Source organism: Podarcis raffonei, chromosome 14 (assembly GCF_027172205.1).
Source record: "Podarcis raffonei isolate rPodRaf1 chromosome 14, rPodRaf1.pri, whole genome shotgun sequence".
In the NCBI taxonomy this organism is placed as follows: Eukaryota; Metazoa; Chordata; class Lepidosauria; order Squamata; family Lacertidae; genus Podarcis; species Podarcis raffonei.
Genome location: NC_070615.1, coordinates 11,538,807 through 11,565,630, shown reverse-complemented (window position 1 = coordinate 11,565,630; position 26,824 = coordinate 11,538,807). Strand labels below are relative to the sequence as shown.

General features: G+C 47.1%; 2 protein-coding genes across 2 annotated transcripts in view; both read left to right on the top strand.

Moving 5' to 3' along the window:
- Window positions 1–26,824, top strand: part of DMXL2 (Dmx like 2) — a 530,204-nt gene that overhangs the window by 246,912 nt on the left and 256,468 nt on the right. The gene's annotated exons all lie outside the window — the stretch shown is intronic.
- The window catches only part of TNFAIP8L3 (TNF alpha induced protein 8 like 3), a 65,536-nt gene continuing 59,076 nt past the window's right edge, over window positions 20,365–26,824 (top strand). The window contains exon 1 of the mRNA XM_053365753.1: window positions 20,365–20,839. Coding sequence (XP_053221728.1) covers window positions 20,788–20,839 — 52 coding nt within the window. The 5' untranslated portion in view covers window positions 20,365–20,787. The remainder of the gene's footprint in view (window positions 20,840–26,824) is intronic.

The following is a 26,824-nucleotide window of genomic DNA, read 5'->3' as shown; positions in this document are numbered from 1 at the left end:
ATCTGAATGGCTGCTAACTGCTCCAACTGACTGGGCTTCCACCTTAGCCAGGGATCCTTTCAAGCAACTCACCTGGTCTCCTAGGAAACAAAACATTCCCCAGGATTCCGCAGCTGGTTGTGAGGTCAGAGCCTGGCCAGGGACTGGAGGCAATGGGCTCTGAGCTCCAGGAACACGCTCTCTGCCAGGCCCAGGGCACCACTGGGCAACCTCAGGCAGCTGCCAAGCGTCTGACCCTCCTTCTTTCCCTCAGAGAATCCCGGGCACTAAAGTTTACCTCTCACAGAGTTACAATTCCCAGCAACTGAACAAGAACAAGAACAAGAACAAGAACAAGAACAAGAACAAGAACAAGAACAAGAACAAGAACAAGAACAAGAATAAGAATAATTTATTTATACCCCGCCCATCTGGCTGGGTTTCCTCAGCCACTCTGGGCAGCTCCCAACAGAATATTAAAACAGAATAAAACATCAAACATTAAAAACTTAACAACTTCCCTAAACAGGGCTTCCTTCAGATGTCTTCTAAAAGTCAGATAGTTGCTTATTTCCTTGACATCTGATGGGAGGGCATTCCACAGGGTGGGTGCCACCACGAGCAGGCCCTCTGCCTGGTTCCCTGTAACCTCACTTCTCGCAGTCAGGGAACCATCAGAAGGCCCTCGGAGCTGGACCTCAGTGTCAGGATAGAGTGATGGGGGTGGAGACGCTCCTTCTGGTACACTGGGCTGAGGCTATTTAGGTCTTTAAAGGTCAGCACCAACACATTGAATTGTGCTCGGAAACGTACTGGGAGCCAGTGTAGGTCTTTCAAGACCGGTGTTATATGGTCTCGGCGGCCGCTCCCAGTCACCAGTCTAGCTGTCGCATTCTGGATTAGCTGTAGTTTCCGGGTCACCTTCAAAGGTAGCCCCACATAGAGCGCATTGCAGTAGTCCAAGCGAGAGATAACCAGAGCATGTACCACTCTGGTGAGACAGTCTGCGGGCAGGTAGGGTCTCAGCCTGCGTACCAGGTGGAGTAGCTCACTCTTCATTTCAGGGTTGTGGGTTTGAGTCCCTCATTGGGCAAAAGATTCCTGGTTGGACTAGATGACCCCTCTAACTCTACAATTCTGTGATTCAATGATTTTATGGGCAGCCTTTCAAACAGAGGTCCACCTTCTAATAGAGGATCATCCTTTGTCAAGGATGGCCCAGGGTCGCCTGCTTCTCACCCTCTGCAATCCTGGTCAAAATGACCAACCCCTGCAAATCAAGGGTGCTCCTTTCATGCTAGCTCCCAAAGAATCTGGGTAAAAGCTGGATCGCCAGAAGAATTAATCTGAGCTTTCAAAGGCACGTAGAGCTGAAAGAGGAAGTGGGAAAGAGTGCCTCTCTTCCCACTTCCTCTTTCAACTCTATGTGCTTTTCAAGGGAGAAAACAGCAACCACCCTCTCCACCTCATGACGGAGGAGACGGGTGCCATGTTGGAGACATGTGTGCCTTTTGTGGGGATCTGTGTGCCTCCCCTTGTCACCTGCAGGAATTTAAATGCTAACGGCAGCACATAGATGGCAACTGGCTGGAGGCTACATTAGAACCCTGGCAGCAAACTGCAGGGTTCAAGGCACCACAGCAGTAAAATACAGAATCACATTGGCATAAAATCAAGTATTTGCGCTGGTGAGCAAGATCTCTGCAGGCCTCTTAGGTATTGTGGGATGGCGCCAGATTTATGCATTGCTCAAGGTTCTCTGACTCATTTTGGTGAGGGCAGTGTTAGGTCTCATCAGCATCCCCATGGAAGGGAAATATTGAGAAGGTACAGGAAGTAAGAGGAACTTGACAGGGGGATGTTCCTCGTTCATATACGGAACAAGCTAGCATTGCCTGAAGCTCTTGCCAGCAGCAATTTTTGTCAAAGAAGCAGAGAGGTTACTGTGCTGATGGCTGTACCTGAACCATGATTAAAGAATTCCCTGCTGCACTCGTTCCTAGGCTGAATGGAAAATGCCTCTCAAAATTCTCCGCTTAATTGGTAGGGTGCCATTAACAGGTAGAAGCAGAATTCTCTGACAGTCTGCTTTTTGTTAAACAGAGATTCTGAGAGAATACAAATGGGGCGAGCAATCGCTGAACAAAACATAAAATAAAATTACTTCTTTTTTTTTTTGTATAGCACATTCTGCTTAGATAACTGTAGGTTGCATCTCTGTCCATTTTTTTTATTGCCTCCAAACAGAAAGTCTTCGTCCAGTTACCTGAAATTTTGCAAGGCTGAGCCATTGAAGGGATAGCAGAATGCCTAAAAATATTATATTATAGACCCAGAAATGGAGGGAGGGAACAGTATCAATGACAAAGGAATGGCAGACGAAATTGATGGAAAATGCAGAAATGGCAGGTTTAACCAGCAGAATAAGAGATCAGGAAGAAAGAGTGTTTAAAGAAGAGTGGAAAATATTTGCAGAGTATCTGAAGAATCATCGTGAGCAAATTAAAACGCTAGCAGGATTAGAGTAAATTAATTAAGTTGGGATAAAGTGAGGAAAAAACTAATATGGAGTAATTAGAATATGTAGCAGCAGAGGATAATTAGAATGAACCGTGGAAGGTGGGGAGGGAAGTTTATGAATAAATGATTTTTCTTTTTCATGAATGTAAATGTGAAATATGTAAAAGTGAAAATTATAAATAATTTTTCTTTAAAAAGAGAAAACTCCCCCACTGAAATAAATGGGTGTGTGTGAATGAACTAGTTACAATTTTAAGGGGGGAATGAAAGAAACATGAAATAAAGTTTAAGAATGAAAAAGAATAGAGAGATGAAAGAAAGGTCCTTACACATCCTTAAAACATTAAATGGACCTTAAATGGACCTCAGTCCCGAAGGGCAAACTGTGCCCAAATTAGCCACATCAGGGCAACCGTTCCGTTTGCTAAGTAATAGCGACCAATGGCGTAGCGGGGGGAGGGCTGGGGGAAGTTGCCCTGGGGTGCAAAAATTGTTGGGGTGCAAAATTTCAACTCCCGGTGCTGCCTCAATTCAGCTACACGCTTCTGTCTCTGGGCTCCATTGAAAACAGCTTCTCTGTGTGAACCAGGAAGTGACCTCTCCAGACCTCTCTTATTTCTGTGGCTGCTATCCCCTGGGTGATGCGGACACCTTAGGCAGTTGAATGTGCATACTTACTCTGTCCATTTTCCTCCCACCCACCCATTCGCTCCGCTCTGCGCCGCAGTGGGAGCTGGCAACCCACGCTATGCCACTGATAGCAACAGAGTTTTTGAAATCCATCTCTTCTTCCCATTACCTTTTGCAGGGATTAGGGTGTGTGCCATAGGCATATTTCAGCTGGCAAGGACCCAGACAGAAAATTTCTGTGTAATTTTATTTTCTATACTCGGAAGGTAGTAGAGGTACACATAATTTGATTCCCTTACGTTGCATGTTCCCAAGACTGCACATCAAACAGCTTTATGTCTGGCACGGGGGCACATTATTTATGAGAGAAGACTACTTGATTTCTGTCTAGAGTGTGCATCGCAGTAAATCTGTACCTTTCTAGCCAACAATATATTTAATTCAGTTCGCAGACATTTTTGATGAATTGTGAGGCTTTTATGTATTTACTTCTTATCTTAACGCATCATGGCTATCAGGTTTTCATCATCAGTAAGTTTATTGTGCTAGCCAAAGGCCATGGCAAAAACATAAAAACACAATTTAAAATACAAAATATAGATACATTTTATACTCAGTCTTCCTCTAAAAAGTTCAGGATAGAGTACAGTGGTACCTCGGGTTACAGGCGCTTCAGGTTACAGTAAGCAGTGAAAGCAAATGCGTGTCTACACACAAGCAAGCCCTGCTGAATTCAATGGGGTTTACTCCCAGGAAAGTAGAAGTAAGTTTAGCTGAACTCAGTGGGGCTTATGCATGCACAGATTCCACTTAGACCTCTGAGTGGGAAAGCAGATGCAACTTGACTAGTAAATCGCTTAAACTACTCATAAATTAGTTGAAAATATATTAAATATAAAATATGGAATTTTATTTAATATTTTTATTAAATCTACTACTTCCTTACATTTTAAGGCCCTGCACCGCCCCAGGGAGCCTCATCAAGGCCCTCAGCTGCTGCGGGGAAGTGCAGTACACCCTCTGCCGCTCTGGGGAGGTACGGCGGGACCCTCTGCCACCACAGGGAGGCGTAGTAAGGTAGGGTTACCATACGTCCCCAGTTCCCGGGGACAGTCCCCAGATTTGCAAATCTGCCCCCAGGAAATGTGGCAGTGGCAGCCTCAGCAGTCCGGAGCCAGCCTAGTGCACAACAAATCATATGGGGACTTCTGGCGAGGAGAAATGGTGGGCACCATGGCAGCGAGCAGCTCCTGAAGCCAGCCAGAGCCAACTGCTCTACCAGGCTGGCTCTGGGCTGCCAATTGCCGCTTCTGACACCACTGCCGAAGGGGAACCAGAGACGTCCGGCGGTACAGATCTCCTGCCCCCTTCCCCTTTGTTTTGACTGATCAGGGGAGGCTCGGGAGTTGCAGGCGGGCAGCCATTGCCCAGTTTTTAAAAAACTGAGCATTTATGTTTCACAGGGTGCGAAAGAAAGGCTTTGCACCTTTGCGCAATATGCATGTTTGCTTGGGCCCAGGGTCTTTTGCCTCACCATCCCCACTACTGATTCCCTGGTGCTACTCAGCTTCAAAAAAAAAAAAGTTTCCCTGGATTCATTGAAAAAAATCTGGTGACCGTATGGTAAGGCCCTCTGCCACTGCAGATATATATCGTGATATATCGTGATATACCTGTTGTCTTTGTCCATGGAGTTTTCTTGGCAGGGATACTGGAGTGGCTTGCCGGTTCCTGTTCTGCTCTGGTCCATGGGGTCACGAAGAGTCAGACACAGCTAAGCAACAACAAATATCGTGATATATTCTGATATATTGTGATATCGTGATATTTAGCTGGTGATATATCATTATGTTGAGAACCAGGTATCGGCCAGCCCTACATTGGAGCCCCGTCAGCTTCTCAAAGATGCTGTGTGCTGGTGCTGAGAGGAGTGGAAGAACGGAAACAGCCCTGACTCCATGAAGCAAAGCATGAAAGCCAAGAAACTGTTCTTAAGAGAAAGTGAGGAACAGTACCTCCCCCGTCTCCTAGCAACCAGCATTCTTCTGCCTTTTGGAGAGAAGCCATCCTTCCCTCCCATAGATATCCTGATCTGAAGACTGACCACAAGGATGACCTGTATCAAGACTCCGCACGGAAATTGGTTTCAGAGCCCGGTAAAAAATTGCTAAGTGTCAGGCAGCATCTGCTGAGGACTTAATGGGATTTTTATTTGTACTTAGCCACAGTTATTTGGTTAACTCTTTGCAGTTCTGTAGGGTTCCCTTTATTTCATTTTATTTTAATCAAACTTGAAGAGATGAAAAAAGAGAGTGAGCGAGGGAATTAATTCGCCCTCTCATTCTTTCTCTGGAAACGCAAAACGCATCTGCTGAAAGAGGTAACAAGTCAAATATAAGCAGTGCCATTTTTCTAGAAAAAGAGGTACTGGAGCTCACCATGAACGCCTCTTATAATGGCAATGGCGCCCACCTGTAAGGTGTCGGAACTGAGTTCTGGAGAGTTCCGGCTGAAAAAAATGCCCTGCATATTATAGACCATAGATGGGAAAACTTTTCCAGACTGAGTCCCACATTCCCTTCTCGGCAACCTTCCCAGGGCCACATACCAGTGGCTGGCAGGGCCAGAAGCAAAGATGGGAAGAACAAGTGGTCTACACCGGACACGGAGCAATGGATCCAAACTGCAGGAAAGAAGATTCCACCTAAACATTAGGAAGAACTTCCTGACAGTAAGAGCTGTTCAACAGTGGAATTTGCTGCCAAGGAGTGTGGTGGAGTCTCCTTCTTTGGAGGTCTTTAAGCAGAGGCTTGACAACCATATGTCAGGAGTGCTCTGATGGTGTTTCCTGCTTGGCAGGGGGCTGGACTCGATGGCCCTTGTGGTCTCTTCCAACTCTATGATTCTATGATTCTACGATTCTATGATTGTATGATTCTACATTTGACCTTTGAAGAGGAGGACGGTTTCTGCACACTGAGGTCCAGTGGTTAGAGCAGGGGTCAGTATTAAGTTGTGGGTGAACATATCAGACAACACAGCGATTCTTCAAATAGCTCTTGTTTATTCACAGGCCAGAACAGAACAGAACTGAAGGGTTCAGCCAGCCTGCTTATATAGAGCTCCACTAGAACGCAACAGTAACCACTTTCTGTAACTATCCAATCACTGAACGTCACTTTCAATCCCTTATTTGTATATGTGGACCTGAGTGGAAACTATCTACAGTATCCCCCTGCTGGCCCAGGTGAGAACTTCAGTACATAACAGTCAGCAAGCTTTTTCAGCCGTGGCCCGGTCCACCGTCCCTCAAACCATGTGGTGGGCCAGACTATATGTTGAAAAAATAATAATGAATGAATTTCTATGCCCCACAAATAACCCAGAGATGCATTTGAAATAAAAGCACACATTCTACTCATGTAAAAACACCAGGCAGGCCCCACAAATAACCCAGAGATGCATTTGAAATAAAAGGACACATTCTACTCATGTAAAAACATGCTGATTCCCAGACCATCCGCGGGCCAGATTTAGAAGGTGATTGGGCCGGATCTGGCCCCCGGGCCTTAGTTTGCCTACCCATGGGTTAGAGTGTTGGACGCCCACCTGGGAGACCAGGGTTATAATCTGCACTCGAGCAGGAAACTCACTGGGTGACCTTAGACCAGTCACTGCCTCACAGCCTAAGCTACCTCTGACTTTTACATCGCTTACATGTAACTTACTGTACAGAGGTAAGAACTGCCCACATTTTTATCTGGCCCTGCTTAGAGGTTGTTTAATGTTTGGAGCATTCATGAATGTGAGGACTGGGAAGTATATTTGTCAGAATGTCAAATATAAGCACTAAAACACAATATATAAATATTAGGTAAAGTTAAAGGACCCCTGGATGGTTAAGTCCTGTCAAATTTGACTATAGGGTGAATTTGCTCATCCCCGTTTTCAAGCTGATTCCCCCGTTTCTACCCTGCTTAACAAAAAATCAGACAACAGACTGAGAAGTAAGTTTAAAAATTAGTTTACTTACGCATAGGCTTGGGTTAGTTCTCAGCAACAGTAGCAGTAAAAATTATGCAGGTAAAGTACTTATATTTACAATATAAAGTAAAGGTAAAAGGTAAATGACCTCTGGACAGTTAAGTCTGGTCAAAGGCAACTATGGGGTGCGGTGTTCATCTTGCTTCAGATGGAGGGAGCCGGCATTTGTCCACAGACAGCTCTCCGGGTCATGTGGCCAGCATGACTAAACAGCTTCTGGTGCAATAGGACACCATGACAGAAACCAGAGCGCATGGAAACACCATTTACCTTCCTGCCGCAGCGGTACCTATTTATCTACTCATGCTGGTATGCTTTTGAACTGCTAGGTTGGCAGGAGCTGGGACTGAGCAATGGGAGCTCACTCCATTGCGAGGATTCGAACCACCAACCTTCCAATCAGCAAGCCCATGAGGCTCAGTGGTTTAGACCACAGTGCCAACCGTGTCCCTATATAAATATTATAAACACTGAAACCAATTACAAGAAACGCAACCAATAAAAATTTTGAAATGCATCCATGCAAATGGAAGACAGTCTTGCAGATCCTGCCCAACTAAAAGAGGCCACGAGCACTTAAAACCCCGTTAAATCAAGGGTCAAAAAGGGAAATGTTTTGCCCAGTGCCAAATGTAGATAAAAATGGCACCTGGTGAGCCTACGTTGCATAGCTGTCAACTTACAGATTTGAAAATAAGGGACCAGCAGCCTCAAAAATAAGGGATCAGCAGCCAAAATAAGGGATTTTAGTCAACCAGCAGCCAAACAAAGCCTCAAGCGGTGGTTCCCACAGCGCAGCAACCCGGCAAAGGGGATGCAGCAAGGAAAACCACTGTCACCTCTCCTCTGGGAAGCACTGAGCAAAGGCGAGTTCCCAGGCAACGCGGCTGATTTGATTGGCACAAGGCATGCAAGCTCCACCCCCCAGTCGTTCTTAGACTCCTTATTGGGTGAGCAATGGAGCCAAGCAACACAGTTGGAGCCTCCCTCCTCCCTGGCCGGCAGGGAGGGAGGGAGAGGAGCTGCTTCCTTTGAAACCCGGGAAATTTAAGGGACATCATCAATAAGGGACAGCAGCGGGACATGGCTCTGGGATAAGGGATTTTCCCGCCAAATAAGGGACGGTTGACAGCTATGTACTTTGGGAGAGCATTCCACAAGCAGCTGTGCAGAGCCCACCTGACTCTTTAAGGTTGTGCTTTAACCTGGCCTGCCTACCTCATTTCTCTGGCTTCCTCTCAAGAGAGAAGAGGCTTCTTTTCCTTTCAGACAAAATAAAATAAAATTGGGCTACTGACCCGGATGCTTTTTAAAAAAAACAACAGCGAGAAAACTGCTAGGTTTGTATTTTCTGGTTGGTTGGTTGAAAACTCTACAGAGAGAGAGAAACAGAAGCAGACAGATGATTGTGATATATTTATATATCTGTCTGGGAAAAGATTAAAGCAATTCCACCAAATTTCATGGCTTTCCACTTCAACAAATCCATAATTATAGTAATTTCCCCCCTGAATGTGGGAACAGAAGGAAGGCAAGGAGATGGTTGACTGCAGGTGAAACGAATCTGAGCTCCGCAAAATTCAGAGTAATAATGCTAGGTGCCCCTCGAGAGCAGAGCAGAGGTGATGGCGCTCCTGGTCAAGCTCTGCAAAACCTCCATGGAGGCTCGTCATCCACCCACATTCAATTCTGGGAATTATTCCCATTTCTCCCAAGCATGCTGCTGTTCACTTAAGATAAGATCAGAGCCCAGCTGAAACCCACCATGCCAACATGATAGCACAGAACTGAGGGGGGGTGTCAAATGGAACAGCTCAATGTGGGTGCATTATCAGCCATTGGCATAACAGAATGTGACGCATAGGCAGATTTGTCAATAGTGCTCCCAGGCAGAAGCTATCCTTAAATTTGTGGAGAGAGAACAGGAATTGCAGGTGGGAGGTGTGCTTAAGAACCTGCCCTTAAAAAGCAAACACAACTGCAAGTACCAGTATTTTAGTCCAACTCATGGCCGTCCAAATGTGAACACAGTCCACACCATATAGAGATGTGAGCTATATTATCCCAAAAATGTTGAACTTCCCCCCTGTAGAAAGGCATAGGGATCATGAATCAGTTCATTTCAGTTTATCACTTTCTCGTTTTTCCAAGCTTAATTTCAGTTCTCTGCACTCCCATATTAGTTTGCATTTCACTAATATTTGCGTTTTAATGTACCTCTTACCTTAATATATGCATTTTTCTACACATTTCTTGACAGGAGAACCGCATTCCAAAATTTGTAGAAGAGCAAATTATGAGGGTGGTTGAGTTTCAGTTTGTGTATTGTTTGGAAAGGTGAAAATTAGATAGCTTTGCCTTTAAATGTGACCTGAATCAAATTTCTCCTGTATCCCTGGTGGCAGGGCCACTGGAAGGTGGATAAAGGGGGCACAAATGTACAGGACCCCATAACTAGCAGGAGCTCCAAACTGCCAGCTTTCATTAAAAAAAACAAAGCAAAGTTTATCTCAACTCTGCCTACAAAGAAATCTATGAAGCAAAGTATGAGCTCCACCCACCTACTGCTCTTCACCAGAACAAACGCTCAATACAGACTGGATGCCATCTAACCTCTGTGTAAGCAAATCAGGATATCTGCTCATTAAGTAGGTCATCTGGAGTCACCCCTAGTCACTCTGCAGTCCTGATCCTCGGTTTGTTCTTCAGTCCTACCTCTGGACTCCCAACTGGTCCTTCATCTCAATTCCTGGCTTGTTTGTCAGTCTTACTTTCTGGTTCATTTTGACTTCTTGACCACTTGAGCCTTCAGGCTTCCAGCTCCAGGCTAACTCTAGTCTACTTGCATGGTCTATCCTTAATACCCAGCTAGGGATCAGATTTTTGTCATTTGCAGCCTCCTGCCATCACTATACCCTGACCCATGTTATTGTTGTAATATACTGTTACTGATTCACACTTGCGTGCATGAAAGGGTTAACCTGATCCCGGGGCTCAAGTATCCAGTGAGTGTGGCTTAGCAGCTTCCCATCAGCCTTTTCTTCCCCTCTTTCTCTCCCTGCCTCTCCTGCTTCCTGGAATGAGTAAGAAGCCATGTGGAATGGTTCCCAGCTCATGTAGAAAAACCAAGTGAAATACTTCTCTAAAATAATATTTTTACTGCCTGCAGATGGCATGATTCTTCTTTAAGGAAACCAAGTTTTTTTAAAAAAAAAGTTGCTTGGAACCTTTTATTCTTTAATTTTACTGCCAATGGATGGAGACTCGTCTGCTGTAACTCCTGAAACTCTGTGTAGAATATTCCCTTATTTGCAAAAGTTACTGTCTGTGATTTATTCTAGCCTAGGTATTTTTGTGGGAAACATTTGGTTAAAGATGGGTGAGGACAGATGTAAATCTAACCAAGTTTTCATGTGCTTGCAGCATTGGGAGAGTAAAGAAGCTCTCTTCCAAACCTCTCTAACAGAGATCACTACTTCCTACTTAGGCATTGGGATACTGGAGAGCTGGCAAACCTACCCAGAAGTCCCTCTGGACAACACCACACTGGCTTGATTATATTGCCAGACTCACTTTTGTAAGGATTAGGGTCCAGCTCTACAACATGCTGCATTCTTAGGGGGGCAGCAGAACCCTGAGGAGAAATTTTAGGGCTCTCTGTGATTTCCTGCATCATCCAAGCTGCGCAGTGTATTTCTAGATCTGAGTCTTCAGACAGCTGATGTAGAACCCCATCTCCAGCTAAAGCTGCCAGTCTCAGATATTTGGAACAGGCAAGGAGGAAGTCTGTGTGGGCTGGCTCATTTGCATTTAGCAACAGCTCCATCTCTTGCAGTAGAGCAAGCCAAACCTTTTAATGAATGATGGATCACAAACAAATCACACCACACGCACAGAAGGAATTTTAAGAACCGGAGGGAGGTGTTTAGTACAAAGAGACTGATTTATATGAATAAATAAGAACACAACATGCCAGGCTGTGATTCCTAGTTTGGAAAGTTGGGGAGTTTAAAAATACAGGCACAATATCGTTACATCTAAATATATCTCCTTTTACATACTACAGTCTGGAACAAGAAAGCATTGTACAAAGGCAATAAATCTGTCAGTAAGGAGCATTCCGCTAGAAATGTATTTTGTAAAGGTTTTTTTAAAAGATGAGAGAAACAGTGAAAAATATCAGCAGGTGCTTGTTTTTGGTTGTAGTAAGAATGGGGGGGTAGAACACTAAATATAACCCAATTAAATTATTTTTCTCATTTTGATTCCCCACCCTCAATTGTCGTTATCATGATAATGATGATGATGATGATGATGATGATGATGATGATAATTATTATTTATTTATTTATTTATTTATTTATTTATTTATTTATATCCCGCCCTCCCCAGCCGAAGCCGGGCTCAGGGCAGCTAACAACAATAAAATAAGACAACATTTTAAAATCATTTCAATAAAAAAATTATTTCAAATCAAATTGATGGCAACCATTGGGTAGAGTTCTGTGAAGATTGCCAAAGGAGGGAGTCAGGCTGTGCCCTGGCCAAAGGCTTGGTGGAACAGCTCTGTCTTGCAGGCCTTGCGGAAAGATGTCAAGTCCCGCAGGGCCCTAGTCTCTTGTGACAGAGCGTTCCACCAGATTGGAGCCACAGCCGAAAAAGCCCTGGCTCTGGTTGAGGCCAGCCTAACCTCTCTGTGGCCTGGGACCTTCAAGATGTTTTTGTTTGAAGATCGTGAATTCCTCTGTGGGACATACCAGGAGAGGCGGTTCCGTAGGTACGAGGGTCCTAGTCCGTATAGGGCTCTGAAGGTTAAAACCAGCACCTTAAACCTGATCCTGTACTCCACCGGGAGCCAGTGCAGCTGGTATTGCACCTTAAAATTATATACATTTTTATAATTGGGCTTTCTGTTGCTTAAATAGTAGCCTTTTCCTGAATGGCCTAAGACCCCTGTTGAAATCAAAATGGCTTTTTAAAATATAATTTCTTAATTGTAAATATTGATAAAACGAGAACCTGGTGCAACCATCTTCTCTACTGTTTGGTCATGTGACTTAAATATGCATTCAATCAGTCAAAATTCTTTAAACATTATCACATCACTTTCTTATGAGCAGTAGTAGTTTGCCATGGCCCTCCCTTCTGTAAATACAAAACGATTAATTTCCTGAGCCAGCTGGGATATCCCTGGTGATTTCTCTACATATTTCCCAAACTTTGATAAAACACCACAATCTTACATGGGCTGGGACAACAAAGGAAGCTCAGATTGGCACTAAAACAGCAGCTATATGGACGCCAAGTGAGTCTGTAGGGAGATCATTGCACATTCGATGTGAATTAAATTGCATGGATCTGCCCTCCGTTGGCACTGTTTGTCATTGGCGCTTGCTCTGCCTGTCTCTGTCTCCACCTACTGGTGACCTCCCTGCCCCTACCAGTCCCAAAGGGCATTAGACCCCACTGCCCCACCTGTTAAGTAAAGGTAAAGGACCCCTGGACGGTTAAGTGCAGTCAAAGGCGACTATGGGGTTATGGCGCTCATCTCGCTTTCAGGCCGAGGGAGCTGCCGTTTGTCCACAGACAGCTTTCCGGGTCATGTGGCCAGCATGACTAAACTGCTTCTGGTGCAACGGAACATCGTGATGGAAACCAGAGTGCACAGAAATGCTGTTTACTTTCCTGCCACAGCGGTACCTATTTATCTACTTGCACTGGTGTGCTTTTGAACTGCTAGGTTGGCAGAAGCTGGGATAGAGCAACGGGAGCTCACCCCGTTGCAGGGATTTGAACCTCCGACCTTCCGATCGGCAGGCCCAAGAGGCTCAGTGGTTTAGACCACAGCGCCACCTGCGTCCCATGACGCATGATGCGTGGAGAGCAAGGGTGACCCTGTGTCTTGCTTTAGAGCCCTTGATCTTCCATAGAATCCTAGAATTGTAGATTTGGAAAGGATCACATGGGTCCAAACTGTCGAATTCAAGCCAGCAGAGCCAGCTAAGTCCAGAGGAAAATTGGCCACCCTCCAGGTGCCCGGCTTGAATCCTTGTTGACCTCCCTGGCTGCATTCTCCAGCAGGATCAAGGCGAGGTCTCTTCGGCGATTCTTCTCAACGTGAAGAAGAACACACCACTCCTCCCCCTCCCATAACCAGGGGGGGGGATGAGACAGACAGAAATATATCTACATACTTTTATTCCTGTCTTTCCAGCAATACAGAGAAAACATGTCTGTACTCTCTCATCCCAACTGCTGAGCGAGAATAACTCCACCCATGTACTTCCAGTACAGGGTCATGTGACACTCTGAGCTAACATCCGGTGCTCAGTGCACTGAATAGACTGTGCCTGGTTCCCACGGCATAGTCCCATAACATCCACATCCTGTTTACCATTCCAGCCACCTGGAGCTCGCTTCTGCATTGCTCCTTTTTCGTAACATCCTCCCCCAAAAGAATCAATGCGTGTTGCGGCAAGCAAAGCGTGATCCAGAGAAGAAAACAAACAGTTGTTATACACATAACACTCCCCTGTTGTTTCAGTTCCACCCTTGGAACTCCCCGCCACTGGTTTCCCCAGTGTACCTCTCTGGTTGTCTGGTTTCCAAGGAACGAGTGCATCTGCACTACCTTGGCTAGCAACTCTCTGTTGTGTCTTTGTCTCTGACTTAGACACACCTCCAACCTGTCCTCGGTTGTTTACAACAGCAACACATGCAACAGCTAAGTTAGCAAACTCTTTTGAGTACCTCTTGGGTGGTTGACCCTTTGTAACTCTCTCAGACCTACGTATGAGGTGCTGATCCTCTCTGCTCACTGGTTCAGTCTCAGGACTCTTTGGAGAACCAGTTCCAATGGTAAACAGTGGTTCATCCTTCACCTGTGAAGGCCTATCCATTGTGTGAGATTTCCTCTCAATGACTGTGACAACTGAGCTCTCTGAGCTATCACTGTCACTTTCAGTACCACTGTAATCTGTAAAATCAACATCATCATCTGAATCGTCCTCAGTGGGAAATGTGTGTACTATCACTCTCTCCTGTTCAGGAGCACTCTCTAGAAATTTTGTGAGAATCACCTGACCAGATTCAGACAAAATTACTCTGTAGAGACCCTTTTCATAACCCACAAAAATGCCTCTGGCATTCTTTACTCCACCTGGAGCTTCTGTTCTCACATGAGACCCAAAAACCTTGAAATGGGCAACAGAAGGTTTTCTATGGAACAGTTTCTCAAAAGGAGAACTTCCCAACTCTTTTGAAACCTTTCTCATCTTCGTATAACAGAACGACATTAGAGACTCGGCCCAGAACTCATGTGACAGATGTGAACTAAGCAATTGCGCATTCATCCCCTTTTGCAATTCTCTGTTCACCCGTACACAGACACCCCTGTTCCACGCTTCCGCTGAAACAGCAATCTTGTGTCTGATCCCTTTCTTCTGCAGGAACCTCTGGAAATCCTGTAAAAGAAAAATCTGCTTCTCATCTGTGAATAGACAATCAATGTTAGCATCATGCATATTCTTAACCTTGTCACAAAACTCCTGAAACCTCTCCAAGGCTTCGTGTGGCTTTCTCAACACGTAAATCCAGACAAAGTTAAAGAAATGATCCACACACACAAGATAATATCTTGCATTGCCTCTAGATGGTTCTAGAGGACCAATCACATCAGCATACACCCGCTGAAATGCTCTGTTGACCCCAGTCTTCCTCTTGGTCACACCTGCAAGAGAAACTAGGTTAGACACAGATGAATTACATTCCATGTAATCACTTTGTGCAAAAGTCAACAAATACAATCCATCTTTCTCTCTGGCAGAAAGAAATAACTCTCCATCTTTATAGATCTTGCAGCTCTCAGCATCGTAGGACAGTCTCAGTCCTTTCTTTGCAATCTGTGAAACACTCAGCAGATTGAACTTCAATTCAGGAACCAAATAAACATTGTTTATAGTCAAGTTCAGACTCTTAAGATACACAGTCCCTACGCCGGTCGCTTCCAACTCCTGACCGTTGGCCTGTTTCACAGCAAAGCTTTGCTTCTTAAACGTTGAAAAGAGTCCTCTGTGTGGGGACATATGGACGGTGGCTCCAGTGTCAATAACAAATGAGTTGCCAACATCTGGCGTGGTTCCTTTCGCCATCAAAGCCTTTGCAGGTTTCACCATAGGCTTGGTATGACCTTTGCCTGACGCCTCAGGCTTTGCTGAGCGGCCCTTCGCTCCTTTTGGCTGACGTGGCTTCTTACAGTTCCGCTGAAGATGCCCAGCCTGTCCACAATTGTAACATCGGACAACGTTCAAAGCTAGAGCTTTCTCTCCAGTAGCTTCATCTGCGGGGGAATTAGAACTCCGTTCCTCCCTCCCCCTGTCCTTTTCTTCCAGTGCAGCATGCTGGCTGTGTTCATCCAGAACCACGGCACTCAGGGGAGGTGGATAGGGTAACGCTCCCCCCTTCCTGGCATTCATGCTGAATCCAAGTGTCAGCTTTCACTTTCAAGCCTGTAAAATCCAAAAGTCCTCTTTTGGCTGTTTACTGCTTCACTGGCAGGCAGACTTTTGGGCTGTTTTCAAAATCCTTGCACAGCTGCGCAGAATTCAAAACAATTCCACTTCCCAGGCTCTTTTTGAGCCAGTCCCATTTGTCAGTAACTTTCCAAGTACTGGCGGTCGTTGCCTAGCAACCTTTCTCGGGACGGGAATCTTTATCTACCACAGGAATTCCTGGTATGCCAGCTTGCTTTCAGAGCTGTTTTTCTCAAACGCAGCTCTCTCGTGAACAGAGAATAATCCTTTCTGTGTTCACTCTCTTTAGCCCGAAATTCAGCATACCTTTTGGGGCTCCGTTGCCTTGAAATACACTCCTCTCGGTGTCCAGCTGTCTGTTTCAGCTTCTGGCTGCAGGCAGACGCTTTCTTTATCTCCTTAGGTGCAGAGGATGGCAACGATTCATCGACCTCTCACCTCTCAGGCTGTTTCTCATAGGTCGAAACCATCCTCTGCTACCAGATGTCGAATTCAAGCCAGCAGAGCCAGCTAAGTCCAGAGGAAAATTGGCCACCCTCCAGGTGCCCGGCTTGAATCCTTGTTGACCTCCCTGGCTGCATTCTCCAGCAGGATCAAGGCGAGGTCTCTTCGGCGATTCTTCTCAACGTGAAGAAGAACACACCACTCCTCCCCCTCCCATAACCGGGGGGGGGGGGAATGAGACAGACAGAAATATATCTACATACTTTTATTCCTGTCTTTCCAGCAGTACAGAGAAAACATGTCTGTACTCTCTCATCCCAACTGCTGAGCGAGAATAACTCCACCCATGTACTTCCAGTACAGGGTCATGTGACACTCTGAGCTAACATCCGGTGCTCAGTGCACTGAATAGACTGTGCCTGGTTCCCACGGCATAGTCCCATAACATCCACATCCTGTTTACCATTCCAGCCACCTGGAGCTCGCTTCTGCATTGCTCCTTTTTCATGTACTTCAGGAATCTTTTTGCCCAACATGGGGCTCAAACCCACGACCTGCCATTAAGAGCTTCATGCCGAAGGTGTCTTCTATATTCATGGCTGTGTAGCCCCAGGTTTCGTTTAGAGAAAACCATACGAGGAGAGAACAGGAGCTCTGAAGTTGCCCAGCAACCATTTGCAGCACCTAGGCAGCAGACTGAGGAAACAGACTGGTTACCTGGTCGCATTCTTCCCCATGATGGGGAGATGGATTAGTGCAGGCTTCCTCAACCTCAGCCCTCCAGATGTTTTGAGACTACAATTCCCATCATCCCTGACTACTGGTCCTGCTAGCTAGGGATCATGGGAATTGTAGGCCAAAAAACATCTGGAGGGCCAAGGTTGAGGAAGCCTGGATTAGTGAGTGGATTGGTGAGCAAGATCCAAACACCAGAACAACTAACTCTTCAGATGCCTGCTGTGATACATTGGGAGAGAAGAAAGCACTATACACTGAAAGCAATATCAGGTCACTTTAAACAGCCATAGCTTCCCCCAAAGAATCATGGGAACTGTAGTTTGTTAAGGCTGCTGAAAGTTGTTAGGAAATCCCCTCAAAGGCTTACCACCCCCAGTGTTCCCTGTGAAGAGAGGGGGATCATGAAACCACTCTGGGAATTGCAGACTCAGAAGGGGAAGAGGGGTCTCCTAGCAACTCTCAGCACCTTTTACCCTCAGGATCCCCAGTTCACTTAGGATCAGATTCAGTTGTTGCAACCTGAGGATATGGACGGGGCACCTACAAGCATGTAACCAATTGTTGCTCTATTGACCTTTGCCCATCTTGACTTACAAGAGCAAGCCATCCCATGTCTGGGCAAAGTGATGGAGAAGCTGGTTGCCAGGCAACTTCAGGGATACCTGGATGAAGCTGATTATCTATCCAGATCCATTTCAGTCTGGCATAAGGCCCCTTTTTGGCATTGATTGCCCTGACGGATGTCCTTTAACACAGCAGTTCTCAACCTGTGGGTCCCCAGATGTTGTTGGACTAGAACTCCCATCATCCCTAGCTAATAAGGCCAGAGCTCAGGGATGATGGGAGTTGTAGTCCAACAACATCTGGTGACCCACAAGTTGAGAACCGCTGCTTTAACAGGACAGGAGTAGGAAGGAGCACACTCCTCTTGGTTCTCCTGGATCTTTGAGCAGCTCCTGAGGTCACCAACTGTGACATCCTTCTGGAGCGAGGCTGTGTAGGATGGTGGTTCTGCTCCTACCTGACCAAACAACCCCTTTCCCTGGACTATACTTGGGCCTTCCATAGTAACTCAGGATGGTATAAATTAACAAGGGAAACTTTTCCCAGCATGGCAGTTGTGTAGTGTGTGCACCGAGGCACAGGGATGGTTGCCCCAGGTGAAAAATTATTATGGGCACAAAACTTCAAAATAAAAAAATAGCATGCCCTCCCCCTCAGTCTGTGCCTCTCTCAAGATCCCACCCACCGTGGTCTCACAATTGCACTCTTGTGCTTTACTTCCTTCACTTCTTCCATCAGGTGAAAGGCACATATTTTGTTGAGCTGTTTATATTGTGTTTGGGGTGGCAGTTGCTGTGATCTGCATTTAACAGAAGGTGAAAAGGGAGAAATGGGTGGGGAGGTGACCCAGGAGGTGGGTGGGCTGCAATTGCCACGCCAGTGCTGTCATATGTTACAGGGCACAATACTTGTCTTGCCCCGGGTGCTTGCAACCCATGTTACACCACTGGGGCATGGAAATAAGTATCTCCCATCATCACCAGCTAAGGTCTGCCAATTAAACTCCTGTTAAAAGTCCCAACACAGGTGGTGGTTTTTTAAAACGTTGGCCACTCTTGTCATGAATCACCTTGAATTGTGAAGTCATTCTGGTTAAAAAGCAGAGAGAGAGAGAGAGAGAGAGAGAGAGAGAGAGAGAGAGAGAGAGAGAGAGAATAATTATCATCATCATGAAGTTAAATCAATGGTGTTAATTGTCATTAGCAGCTGTTAACACTTGCTATAGTTCATGTGGAGAGCTTGGTCTGGACCAGAAATCTCCGTGCACCAGCATCAGGACAGCAAATCAAAAGCACTTATGGAACCAGCAAGTCCTAATTATTAGCATTGGGTTTACGGTATGTTTTCCCCTTTAGCCCCAGCGCAGTCATTAAAGTCTTAACAAATTGAGATCAGCACTTTGCTCCCTGCAAATCATTGAAATGCTATGGTGACTAATATCCTGCTCTGCTCAGTTGCCTTTGGACGTACGGAGCTATGCTTTGAAAAGAAGGAAGAAGAACTATGGTGTCCCTGGCAGTGGCAGGTGACCATTGAGACTGAAAGGCTAAGATGCCAACAGCAGGTGGAGCCAAAGCCAGGAACAGGCAGAACCAACTGATTCTCATTTGCACACACACACACACATATACACACACACACACCATTCTCCTCCCTACCAAGTTCTAGGCTGCTCCTCACTGTTGAGTGTGCGGGTGCTACCATTTTGGCTGCTTAAGCAACCTACACAAAGCAGAGCATCAGAAAAAGAGGGAAGGAAAAGCGCTCCTACACACAGCACATAGCTGAACTATGGAACCTGCTCGGCAGGGCCGGCTACCAACCTCGATAGCTTTGAAAGAGGATTAGAGAAATTCCTGGAGGAGAGGGCTATCTTCGCTATGCTCAACTTGGAATCAGCAATGCTTCTGATGACCAGTTGCTGGAAACCACAGGAGAAAGTGGTCTTGTGCTCAGACCCCCAGGTGTCCCTGTTTTCCAGGGACAGTCCCAGATTTACAGAAGCTGTCCCAGTTTCTGATTTGACCCCGGAATGCTCCGCTTTTCCTTAGGATGTCCCTGTTTTCATCAGAGAAATGTGGGAGGGTATGTATGGAGTTATGCAACCCCCAAGGCAAGGAGTTTGGAAGACATCTGAAGGCAGCCTTGTATAGGGAAGGTTTTTTAAAAGTTTCATTATGTTTTTATATACAGTGGTACCTCTGGATGCGAATGGGATCCGTTCCGGAGCCCCGTTCGCATCCTGAAGCGAACGTAAAATGCGACTGCGCATGCGTGGGTCACATTTTGCTGCTTCATGCATGTGCATGACGTCATTTTGAGCATCTGTGCATGCGCGAGCAGCGAAACCCAGAAGCAACCCGAAAATGCTTAACCTGAAGCGTATTCATCCCGAGGTATGACTGTATGTTGGAAGCTGTCCAGAGTGGCTGGGGCAATCTCCCTGTTTTCATTGGAGAAATGTTGGAGGGTGCTTGTGCTTGAATCCTGCTTGCAGGTTTCCCAGTGAGGCATCTGCTTGGCCATTGTGAGAAAAAGGATGCTGCACTAGATGGGCCTGATCCAGCAAGCTCTTTGACTCCTTACTTGCACCATTGACCCCAGACCACACACCCCACTGGCCTTTGCTCTGCGCTGTCGAGTTCCCTGCACGGCTGATTCTGCTTCTTACTCGCTGCCCTGCCTTTTAAGTTCTGTCCGGCAAGAAAATGCCCTCAATTGTACCCCTATGGCCCCTCCACCCATCCACTGGCATCCCCGCCGCCCCACAAAGGTTGCCCACGAGGGAGCGCGATCCTCGGGTCCTCCCAATCCTTTGAGTTACGCGCTCGGTATAAGGGAATGCACGAGGAAATAACGTGGAGACGCCCAGAGAGAGGCGGAGGGAGTTGCTGGTAAGCGATCCGGCTGGATCTCACATCAAGGGGCAGCGAGGAGAACCAGGGAGAAAATACTGTTCCTGCTTCTTGAGCTCTTCCCCAACCCCAGCCCCTCTTCCTTCTCGCCTCCCCAGGCTGCCTCTCAAAAAAAAAAAAAAACACGAGCCAGCGCCGCCGGCCGGCTGGCCTCTTGGCTCCGCCTGTGCCAGCAGCCCGACGCGTTTCGCTGCTAAGAAAAGGAGGAGGAGGTGGCGGCGGCGGTTTGCTACTGCATGTGGCGGAGCTGACCCGGCACTGGGCTAGGAGGAGGAGTAGGAGGCGGACCGGACCGGACCGCCCTCCTTGTCCCTCCCTCCTTCTCCAAGTAATCTGGGAGCCCGACTTCTCGCAAGCGGCCGAGACGAGGCGTTTGCGCTCTTGGAGACGCGGAACCCGGGCAGCTGCTCCGCCGCGCCACCATGGATTCGGATTCCGGAGAGCTGAGCGAGGGGGAGCTGGTTTCTTCAGCAGGTAAAAGAGAGAGAGAAAGAGGCCGGCACTTTTTGGGGGAAGAGCGGGAGGTTCTTGCTGCTGCCACGAGGGAGGACCAGGGAGGAAAAGGGCAGGCAGCTGATTTGGCGCTGGGGCGCGCGCGTTTCCTTGCCCGCTTCCAAGCCACCGCAAACTGGGAAGATCTAGGGAGGGGGCTCGTTATTGCTAGAAAGAAGAGGGGCTTGGAAGCGGCACTCGTACCTTTACCCCCGGCTCTTTTGCACCCTGAATGAATCATATCCATCACCACCGCGTTCAGTTGGACGTGGGCGGGTCTTCTGTGGAAGGCTACATCTCTTCAGAGTTCCTGCATGGTCTTTGGCGGCTGGGTTGGGAGGAGGAACGTACTCTGTGCATGCTCAGAGAGGCACGGTGTTGTTATTAGTGGCGCGGTGACAGAGGGTTTTGAAAGGACGGGGTGGAGGCTGTGCTAACAAGAGGATATATTCTGATATGTGAGCAACCCGTTGCCTGCAGAATGAATTTCTGCCGGACATGCAATTAGTTGTCTCTGGTGGAACAGCAGCAATGGGGTTCGCATCGCTGCTGGATCAGGCCAGAGACCCCTCCAGTCTAGCGTCCTGTTCTCACAGTGGCCAACAAGATGCTTGTGGAAAGCCCACAGGCAGGATCTGGTTTCAACAAGCTGTTTCCTCACTTGTGCTCCCCAGCAGCTGGAATCCAGAGGCATTGCGCTTCTTTTTTAAAAAATGTTTTTATTAGCAATTTCAACATAACACCTTATAAAAACATATCATATTCATTATTTCCCCCTTTTTTCCCCACCCCAAACCCTCCCACCCTCCCCCAGAGACTTCCCTCAGCTCCTCTCTCTGATTTCTCAACACATATTATTCTCTGCATGTTATAAAATTATGCAACTCCTACATTATCTATCTGCCATGTTATCAATCAATAAATTTGTGTATGTTTATTCAAAACCTGCCAAGGAGTCCAGTTCATTTTGTTGTCTTTTTAAGTAATTTGTAAAAAGTTCCAATTCTTGTTTAAAGTCACAGTTGTCCTTATCTCGTAGTTTGTGTGTCAATTTAGCCAGTTCTGCGTAATCCATCAGTTTCTCTTGCCACTGTTCTTTTGTAGGGGGTTTCCTCATTCTTCTTCCATCCTCGTGCTAACAAGACTCTTGCCGCTGTTGTTGCATACATAAATAAATTCTTTATTTTCCTTGGCAGGTCTTGTCCTACAATCCCTAACAAAAATGCTTCTGGTTTTTTAACAAATGTCATTTTAAACATATTCTTCAGTTCATTATATATCGTTTCCCAATTTTTAAAAACTTCTTTACATTCCCACCACATATGATAAAAAGTCCCTTCTACAGAGGCATAGAGCTTCTAACACTGGAAGGAGAACATAGCCTTCATGACCGTAGCAGCCATTGAAACCTCCTCTTCCATGATGTGTCTGTTCCCCTTTTAAAGCCATTCAGGTCGGTCACCATCACTGCATGGCAATCTCATAGAATTGCACAATTGTAGAGTTGGAAGGGACCCTGAAGATCCTCTAGTCCAACCCCTCACAAGGCAGGCATATGTCCCATCCAGCTTGGCATTATCAGCACCATGCTGTAACCAGCTGAGCTATCCAGGCTGATCTACCTACTTTGTACCTAATATGGAACCCTGGATTCAAATCCCGACTCAGTTATGAAGCTTAGTGGGTGAGCCTCGGCTTGTCACAATGTCTCGGACTGGCCTACTTTGCAGGGCTGTTGTGATGTGGAAAATGTGTGCTGCTCTGGACTGTTTGGAAGGAGGATAGGTGGTAAGGTAAGGGTAAAGGTACCCCTGCCCGTACGGGCCAGTCTTGCCAGACTCTAGGGTTGTGCGCTCATCTCACTCTATAGGCCGGGAGCCAGCGCTGTCCGCAGACACTTCCGGGTCACGTGGCCAGCATGACAAGCTGCATCTGGCGAGCCAGCGCAGCACACGGAACGCCGTTTACCTTCCTGCTGGTAAGCGGTCCCTATTTATCTACTTGCACCCGGAGATGCTTTCGAACTGCTAGGTTGGCAGGCGCTGGGACCGAACGACGGGAGCGCACCCCGCCGCGGGGATTCGAACCGCCGACCATGTGATCGGCAAGTCCTAGGCGCTGAGGTTTTACCCACAGCGCCACCCGCGTGGTAGTGGGGGTTTTAAAAAAACAAAACAAAACACCACAAATATGTTCCCTGGCTGGAGGTTGCTGGTTTGTGTTGTACCTCACAACTTAGGCACAAGCAACAAAGGGACAAGAAGCCTCCATGTAGCTGAGTATTATCTTGCACTGACCGGCATCAGGCAAGGAGACATCCAAACCATCTACTCTATACCTGAGCAGTGTCAGCATTTGTTTGAGAGGTGCCTGGAAGTCCCACTTCCTGTGCCAAACTTTTTACCTGTGCTTCCTGCCCTGCAGGGGTTGGATTAGATGACCCTTGGGATCCCATCCAACTCTACAATTCTATGATTCCAGATGTGTGGGGGATGTTGGCGGTTCCTTGGCAGTTTGAGAGAGACTCCCTGCAACCGCCTGCTTTCATAGAATCATAGAATCATAGAGTTGGAAGAGACCACAAGGGCCATCGAGTCCAACCCCCTGCCAAGCAGGAAACACCATCAGAGCACTCCTGACATATGGTTGTCAAGCCTCTGCTTAAAGACCTCCAAAGAAGGAGACTCCACCACACTCCTTGGCAGCAAATTCCACTGTCGAACAGCTCTTACTGTCAGGAAGTTCTTCCTAATGTTTAGGTGGAATCTTCTTTCCTGCAGTTTGGATCCATTGCTCCGTGTCCGCTTCTCTGGAGCAGCAGAAAACAACCTTTCTCCCTCCTCTATGTGACATCCTTTTATATATTTGAACATGGCTATCATATCACCCCTTAACCTCCTCTTCTCCAGGCTAAACATGCCCAGCTCCCTTAGCCGTTCCTCATTTCCAGACATCATTTCCAGACCTTTGACCATTTTGGTTGCCCTCCTCTGGACACGTTCCAGTTTGTCAGTGTCCTTCTTGAACTGTGGTGCCCAGAACTGGACACAGTACTCCAGGTGAGGTATGACCAGAGCAGAATACAGTGGCACTATTACTTCCCTTGATCTAGATGCTATACTCCTATTGATGCAGCCCAGAATTGCATTGGCTTTTTTAGCTGCCGCGTCACACTGTTGGCTCATGTCAAGTTTGTGGTCCACCAAGACTCCTAGATCCTTTTCACATGTAGTGCTCTCAAGCCAGGTGTCACCCATCTTGTATTTGTGCCTCTCATTTTTTTCATGTAACCTGTTCTGAATCTGACTACTTAGGGAGTTGGGGAACCCACAGTCCTTCAGATCTTAATGGACTGCAGCTTCCCTCATGCCTGAGCCTTGCTGGCTGTGGCGGATGACCTTTGGAGTCCTGCAACACCTGGAGAACCGCAGATTAGCCTTCCTTGCCCTCAAAACCTCTCCATGCTTCCTCCATGACTTGGGTACCTTGCAGCCTGACTGAGGTAGTCTTCCCCCACTCCCAGTTGGTCATGTCGATCATCCAGGTGCCAGTGTGGTGTAGTGGTTAGAGGGCTGGACTAAGACCTGGCAGACTAGGGTTCCAATCCCCCCTCTGCCGCAAAGCTCAGTCAAATCTGTGTCCAGGGCAGCTGTTTACCAGCTCCATCTGGTACGTAGGCTGAGACCCTACTTGCCTGCAGACTGTCTCGCCAGAGTGGTGCATGCTCTGGTTATCTCCTGCTTGGACTACTGCAATGCCCTCTCCGTGGGGCTACCTTTGAAGGTGACCTGGAAACTACAACTAATCCAGAATGCGGCAGCTAGACTGGTGACTGGGAGTGGCTGCCGAGACCATATCACACCAGTCCTGAAAGACCTACATTGGCTCCCAGTATGATTCTGAGCACAATTCAAAGTGTTGCTGCTGACCTTTAAAGCCCTAAACGGCCTCGGTCCAGTATATCTGAAGGAGCGTCTCCACCCCCATCATTCTACCCAGACACTGAGGTCCAGCTCCGAGGGGCTTCTGGCAGTTCCCTCACTGTGAGAAGCCAAGTTACAGGGAACCAGGAAGAGGGCCTTCTCGGTAGTGGCGCCCTCCCTGTGGAACGCCCTCCCACCAGATGTCAAAGAGAACAACAACTACCAGACTTTTAGAAGACATCTGAAGGCAGCCCTGTTTAGGGAAGCTTTTAATGTTTGATGTATTATAGTATTTTAATATTTTTTTGGAAGCTGCCCAGAGTGGCTGGAGAAGCCCAGCCAGATGAGCGGGGTATAAATAAATTATTATTATTATTATTATTACCTCGCAGGGTTGTTGTGGGGATTAAATGAGGAGGGCGAGATAACTATGTACACCACCTCCAACTCCTTGGAGAAAAAAGGCGGGATAGAAATGTAATAATACACATGTCAGATATAGAATGCTGCCTTTCTAGAGAGTGAGACCATTGGTCCATCTAGTTCAGTGCTGCCTGCACTGGCTGGCAGTGGCTCTTCAGGGTTTCAGATGGAGGTCTGTCCCAGGCCTACCTGGAGATGCCAGGAATGGAATCTGAGACCTTATGCATGCAAAGCTGATGTTGCCACTCAGCTATGGCCTTGTGGCAGTGCTAGAAACTCAGATATAGAAGCTAGGTGTCAAATGGCTCCTTAAACCAAGGTTCCAGTCACCAACATGGAATGTCTAGTTGCCATTTTGGGGCTAGGCAGCCCAAAAGCCGTATTTTTCAATACAACTTTTTTTGTTTCTGAAATTCAGTCTGATTGGGTACCGTATTTTTTGCACCATAACACTCACTTTTTCCCTCCTAGAAAGTAAGGGGAAATGTCTGTGCGTGTTAGGGAGGGAATGCCTACGGGTCGCATGCCTACGGATTTTCCTCCTCTAAAAACTACGTACATGTTATGGTCGGGTGCGTGTTATAGAGCGAAAAATACGGGTATATAAAATATAATGGGTGGAATTCTACAGAATGTGTTGCCAGTGTGTGAAAACAGTCAGGCTTCCAAGGATTGCCAGGCATGCACCTCCAGATGGTGGAGATGTCAGACGCCACCATCCCAGCACCCAGGCATCTTCACTTGGTTGCAAGCAGGGGCATTCGGTGAATTTTGAATGCTGAGGACAATAAAGGAATAAAGCAAGGTGTAAGTCAGCCAAGGTGGGGACGCAGGCGGCACTGTGGGTTAAACCACGGAGCCTAGGACTTGCCGATCAGAAGGTCGGTGGTTCGACTCCCCGCGACGGGGTGAGCTTCCGTTGCTCGGTCCCTGCTCCTGCCAACCTAGCAGTTCAAAAACATGTCAAACTGCAAGTAGATAAATAGGTACCACTCCAGTGGGAAGGTAAACGGCCTTTCCGTGAGCTGCTCTGGTTCACCAGAAGCAGCTTAGTCATGCTGGCCACATGACCCAGAAGCTGTACGCCAGCTCCCTTGGCCAGTAAAGTGAGATGAGCGCCGCAACCCCAGAGTCGTCCACGACTGGACCTAATGGTCATGGGTCCCTTTACCTTTAAGTCAGCCAAGAGTTTGAAATGAGCAATTGTAGGCCAGACTCTAAAGGAAGGTTGCCTACTGCAAAGGCTGCTCATAGAATCACAGAATTGTACAGTTGGAAGGGACCAGGCCACTCATCTAGTCCAACCCTCTGAAATTCGGAGATCTTTTGCCCCACGTGGGGCTTGAACCCACAGCCCTGAGATCAAGATTCTCTTGCTGTGCAAACTGGGCTATAATGATGGGGATTTGGCTCATTGGCACTGAAAGAGTGTCTCGCAGTTGGGTGTAATGTGCAAGCGCCCTCAGAGATGTTGTGAAGGTGGCCTGACGAAGATTTGTGTTTAACAAGAGCATAGCTAACTTGGGGCAGTTTTGTCTTTTACAAGGTTGCAACCAGCCTGAGTGTTGGTCCATGAAACTACAGTGGTACCTTGGGTTACGAACGCTTTGGGTTACAAACT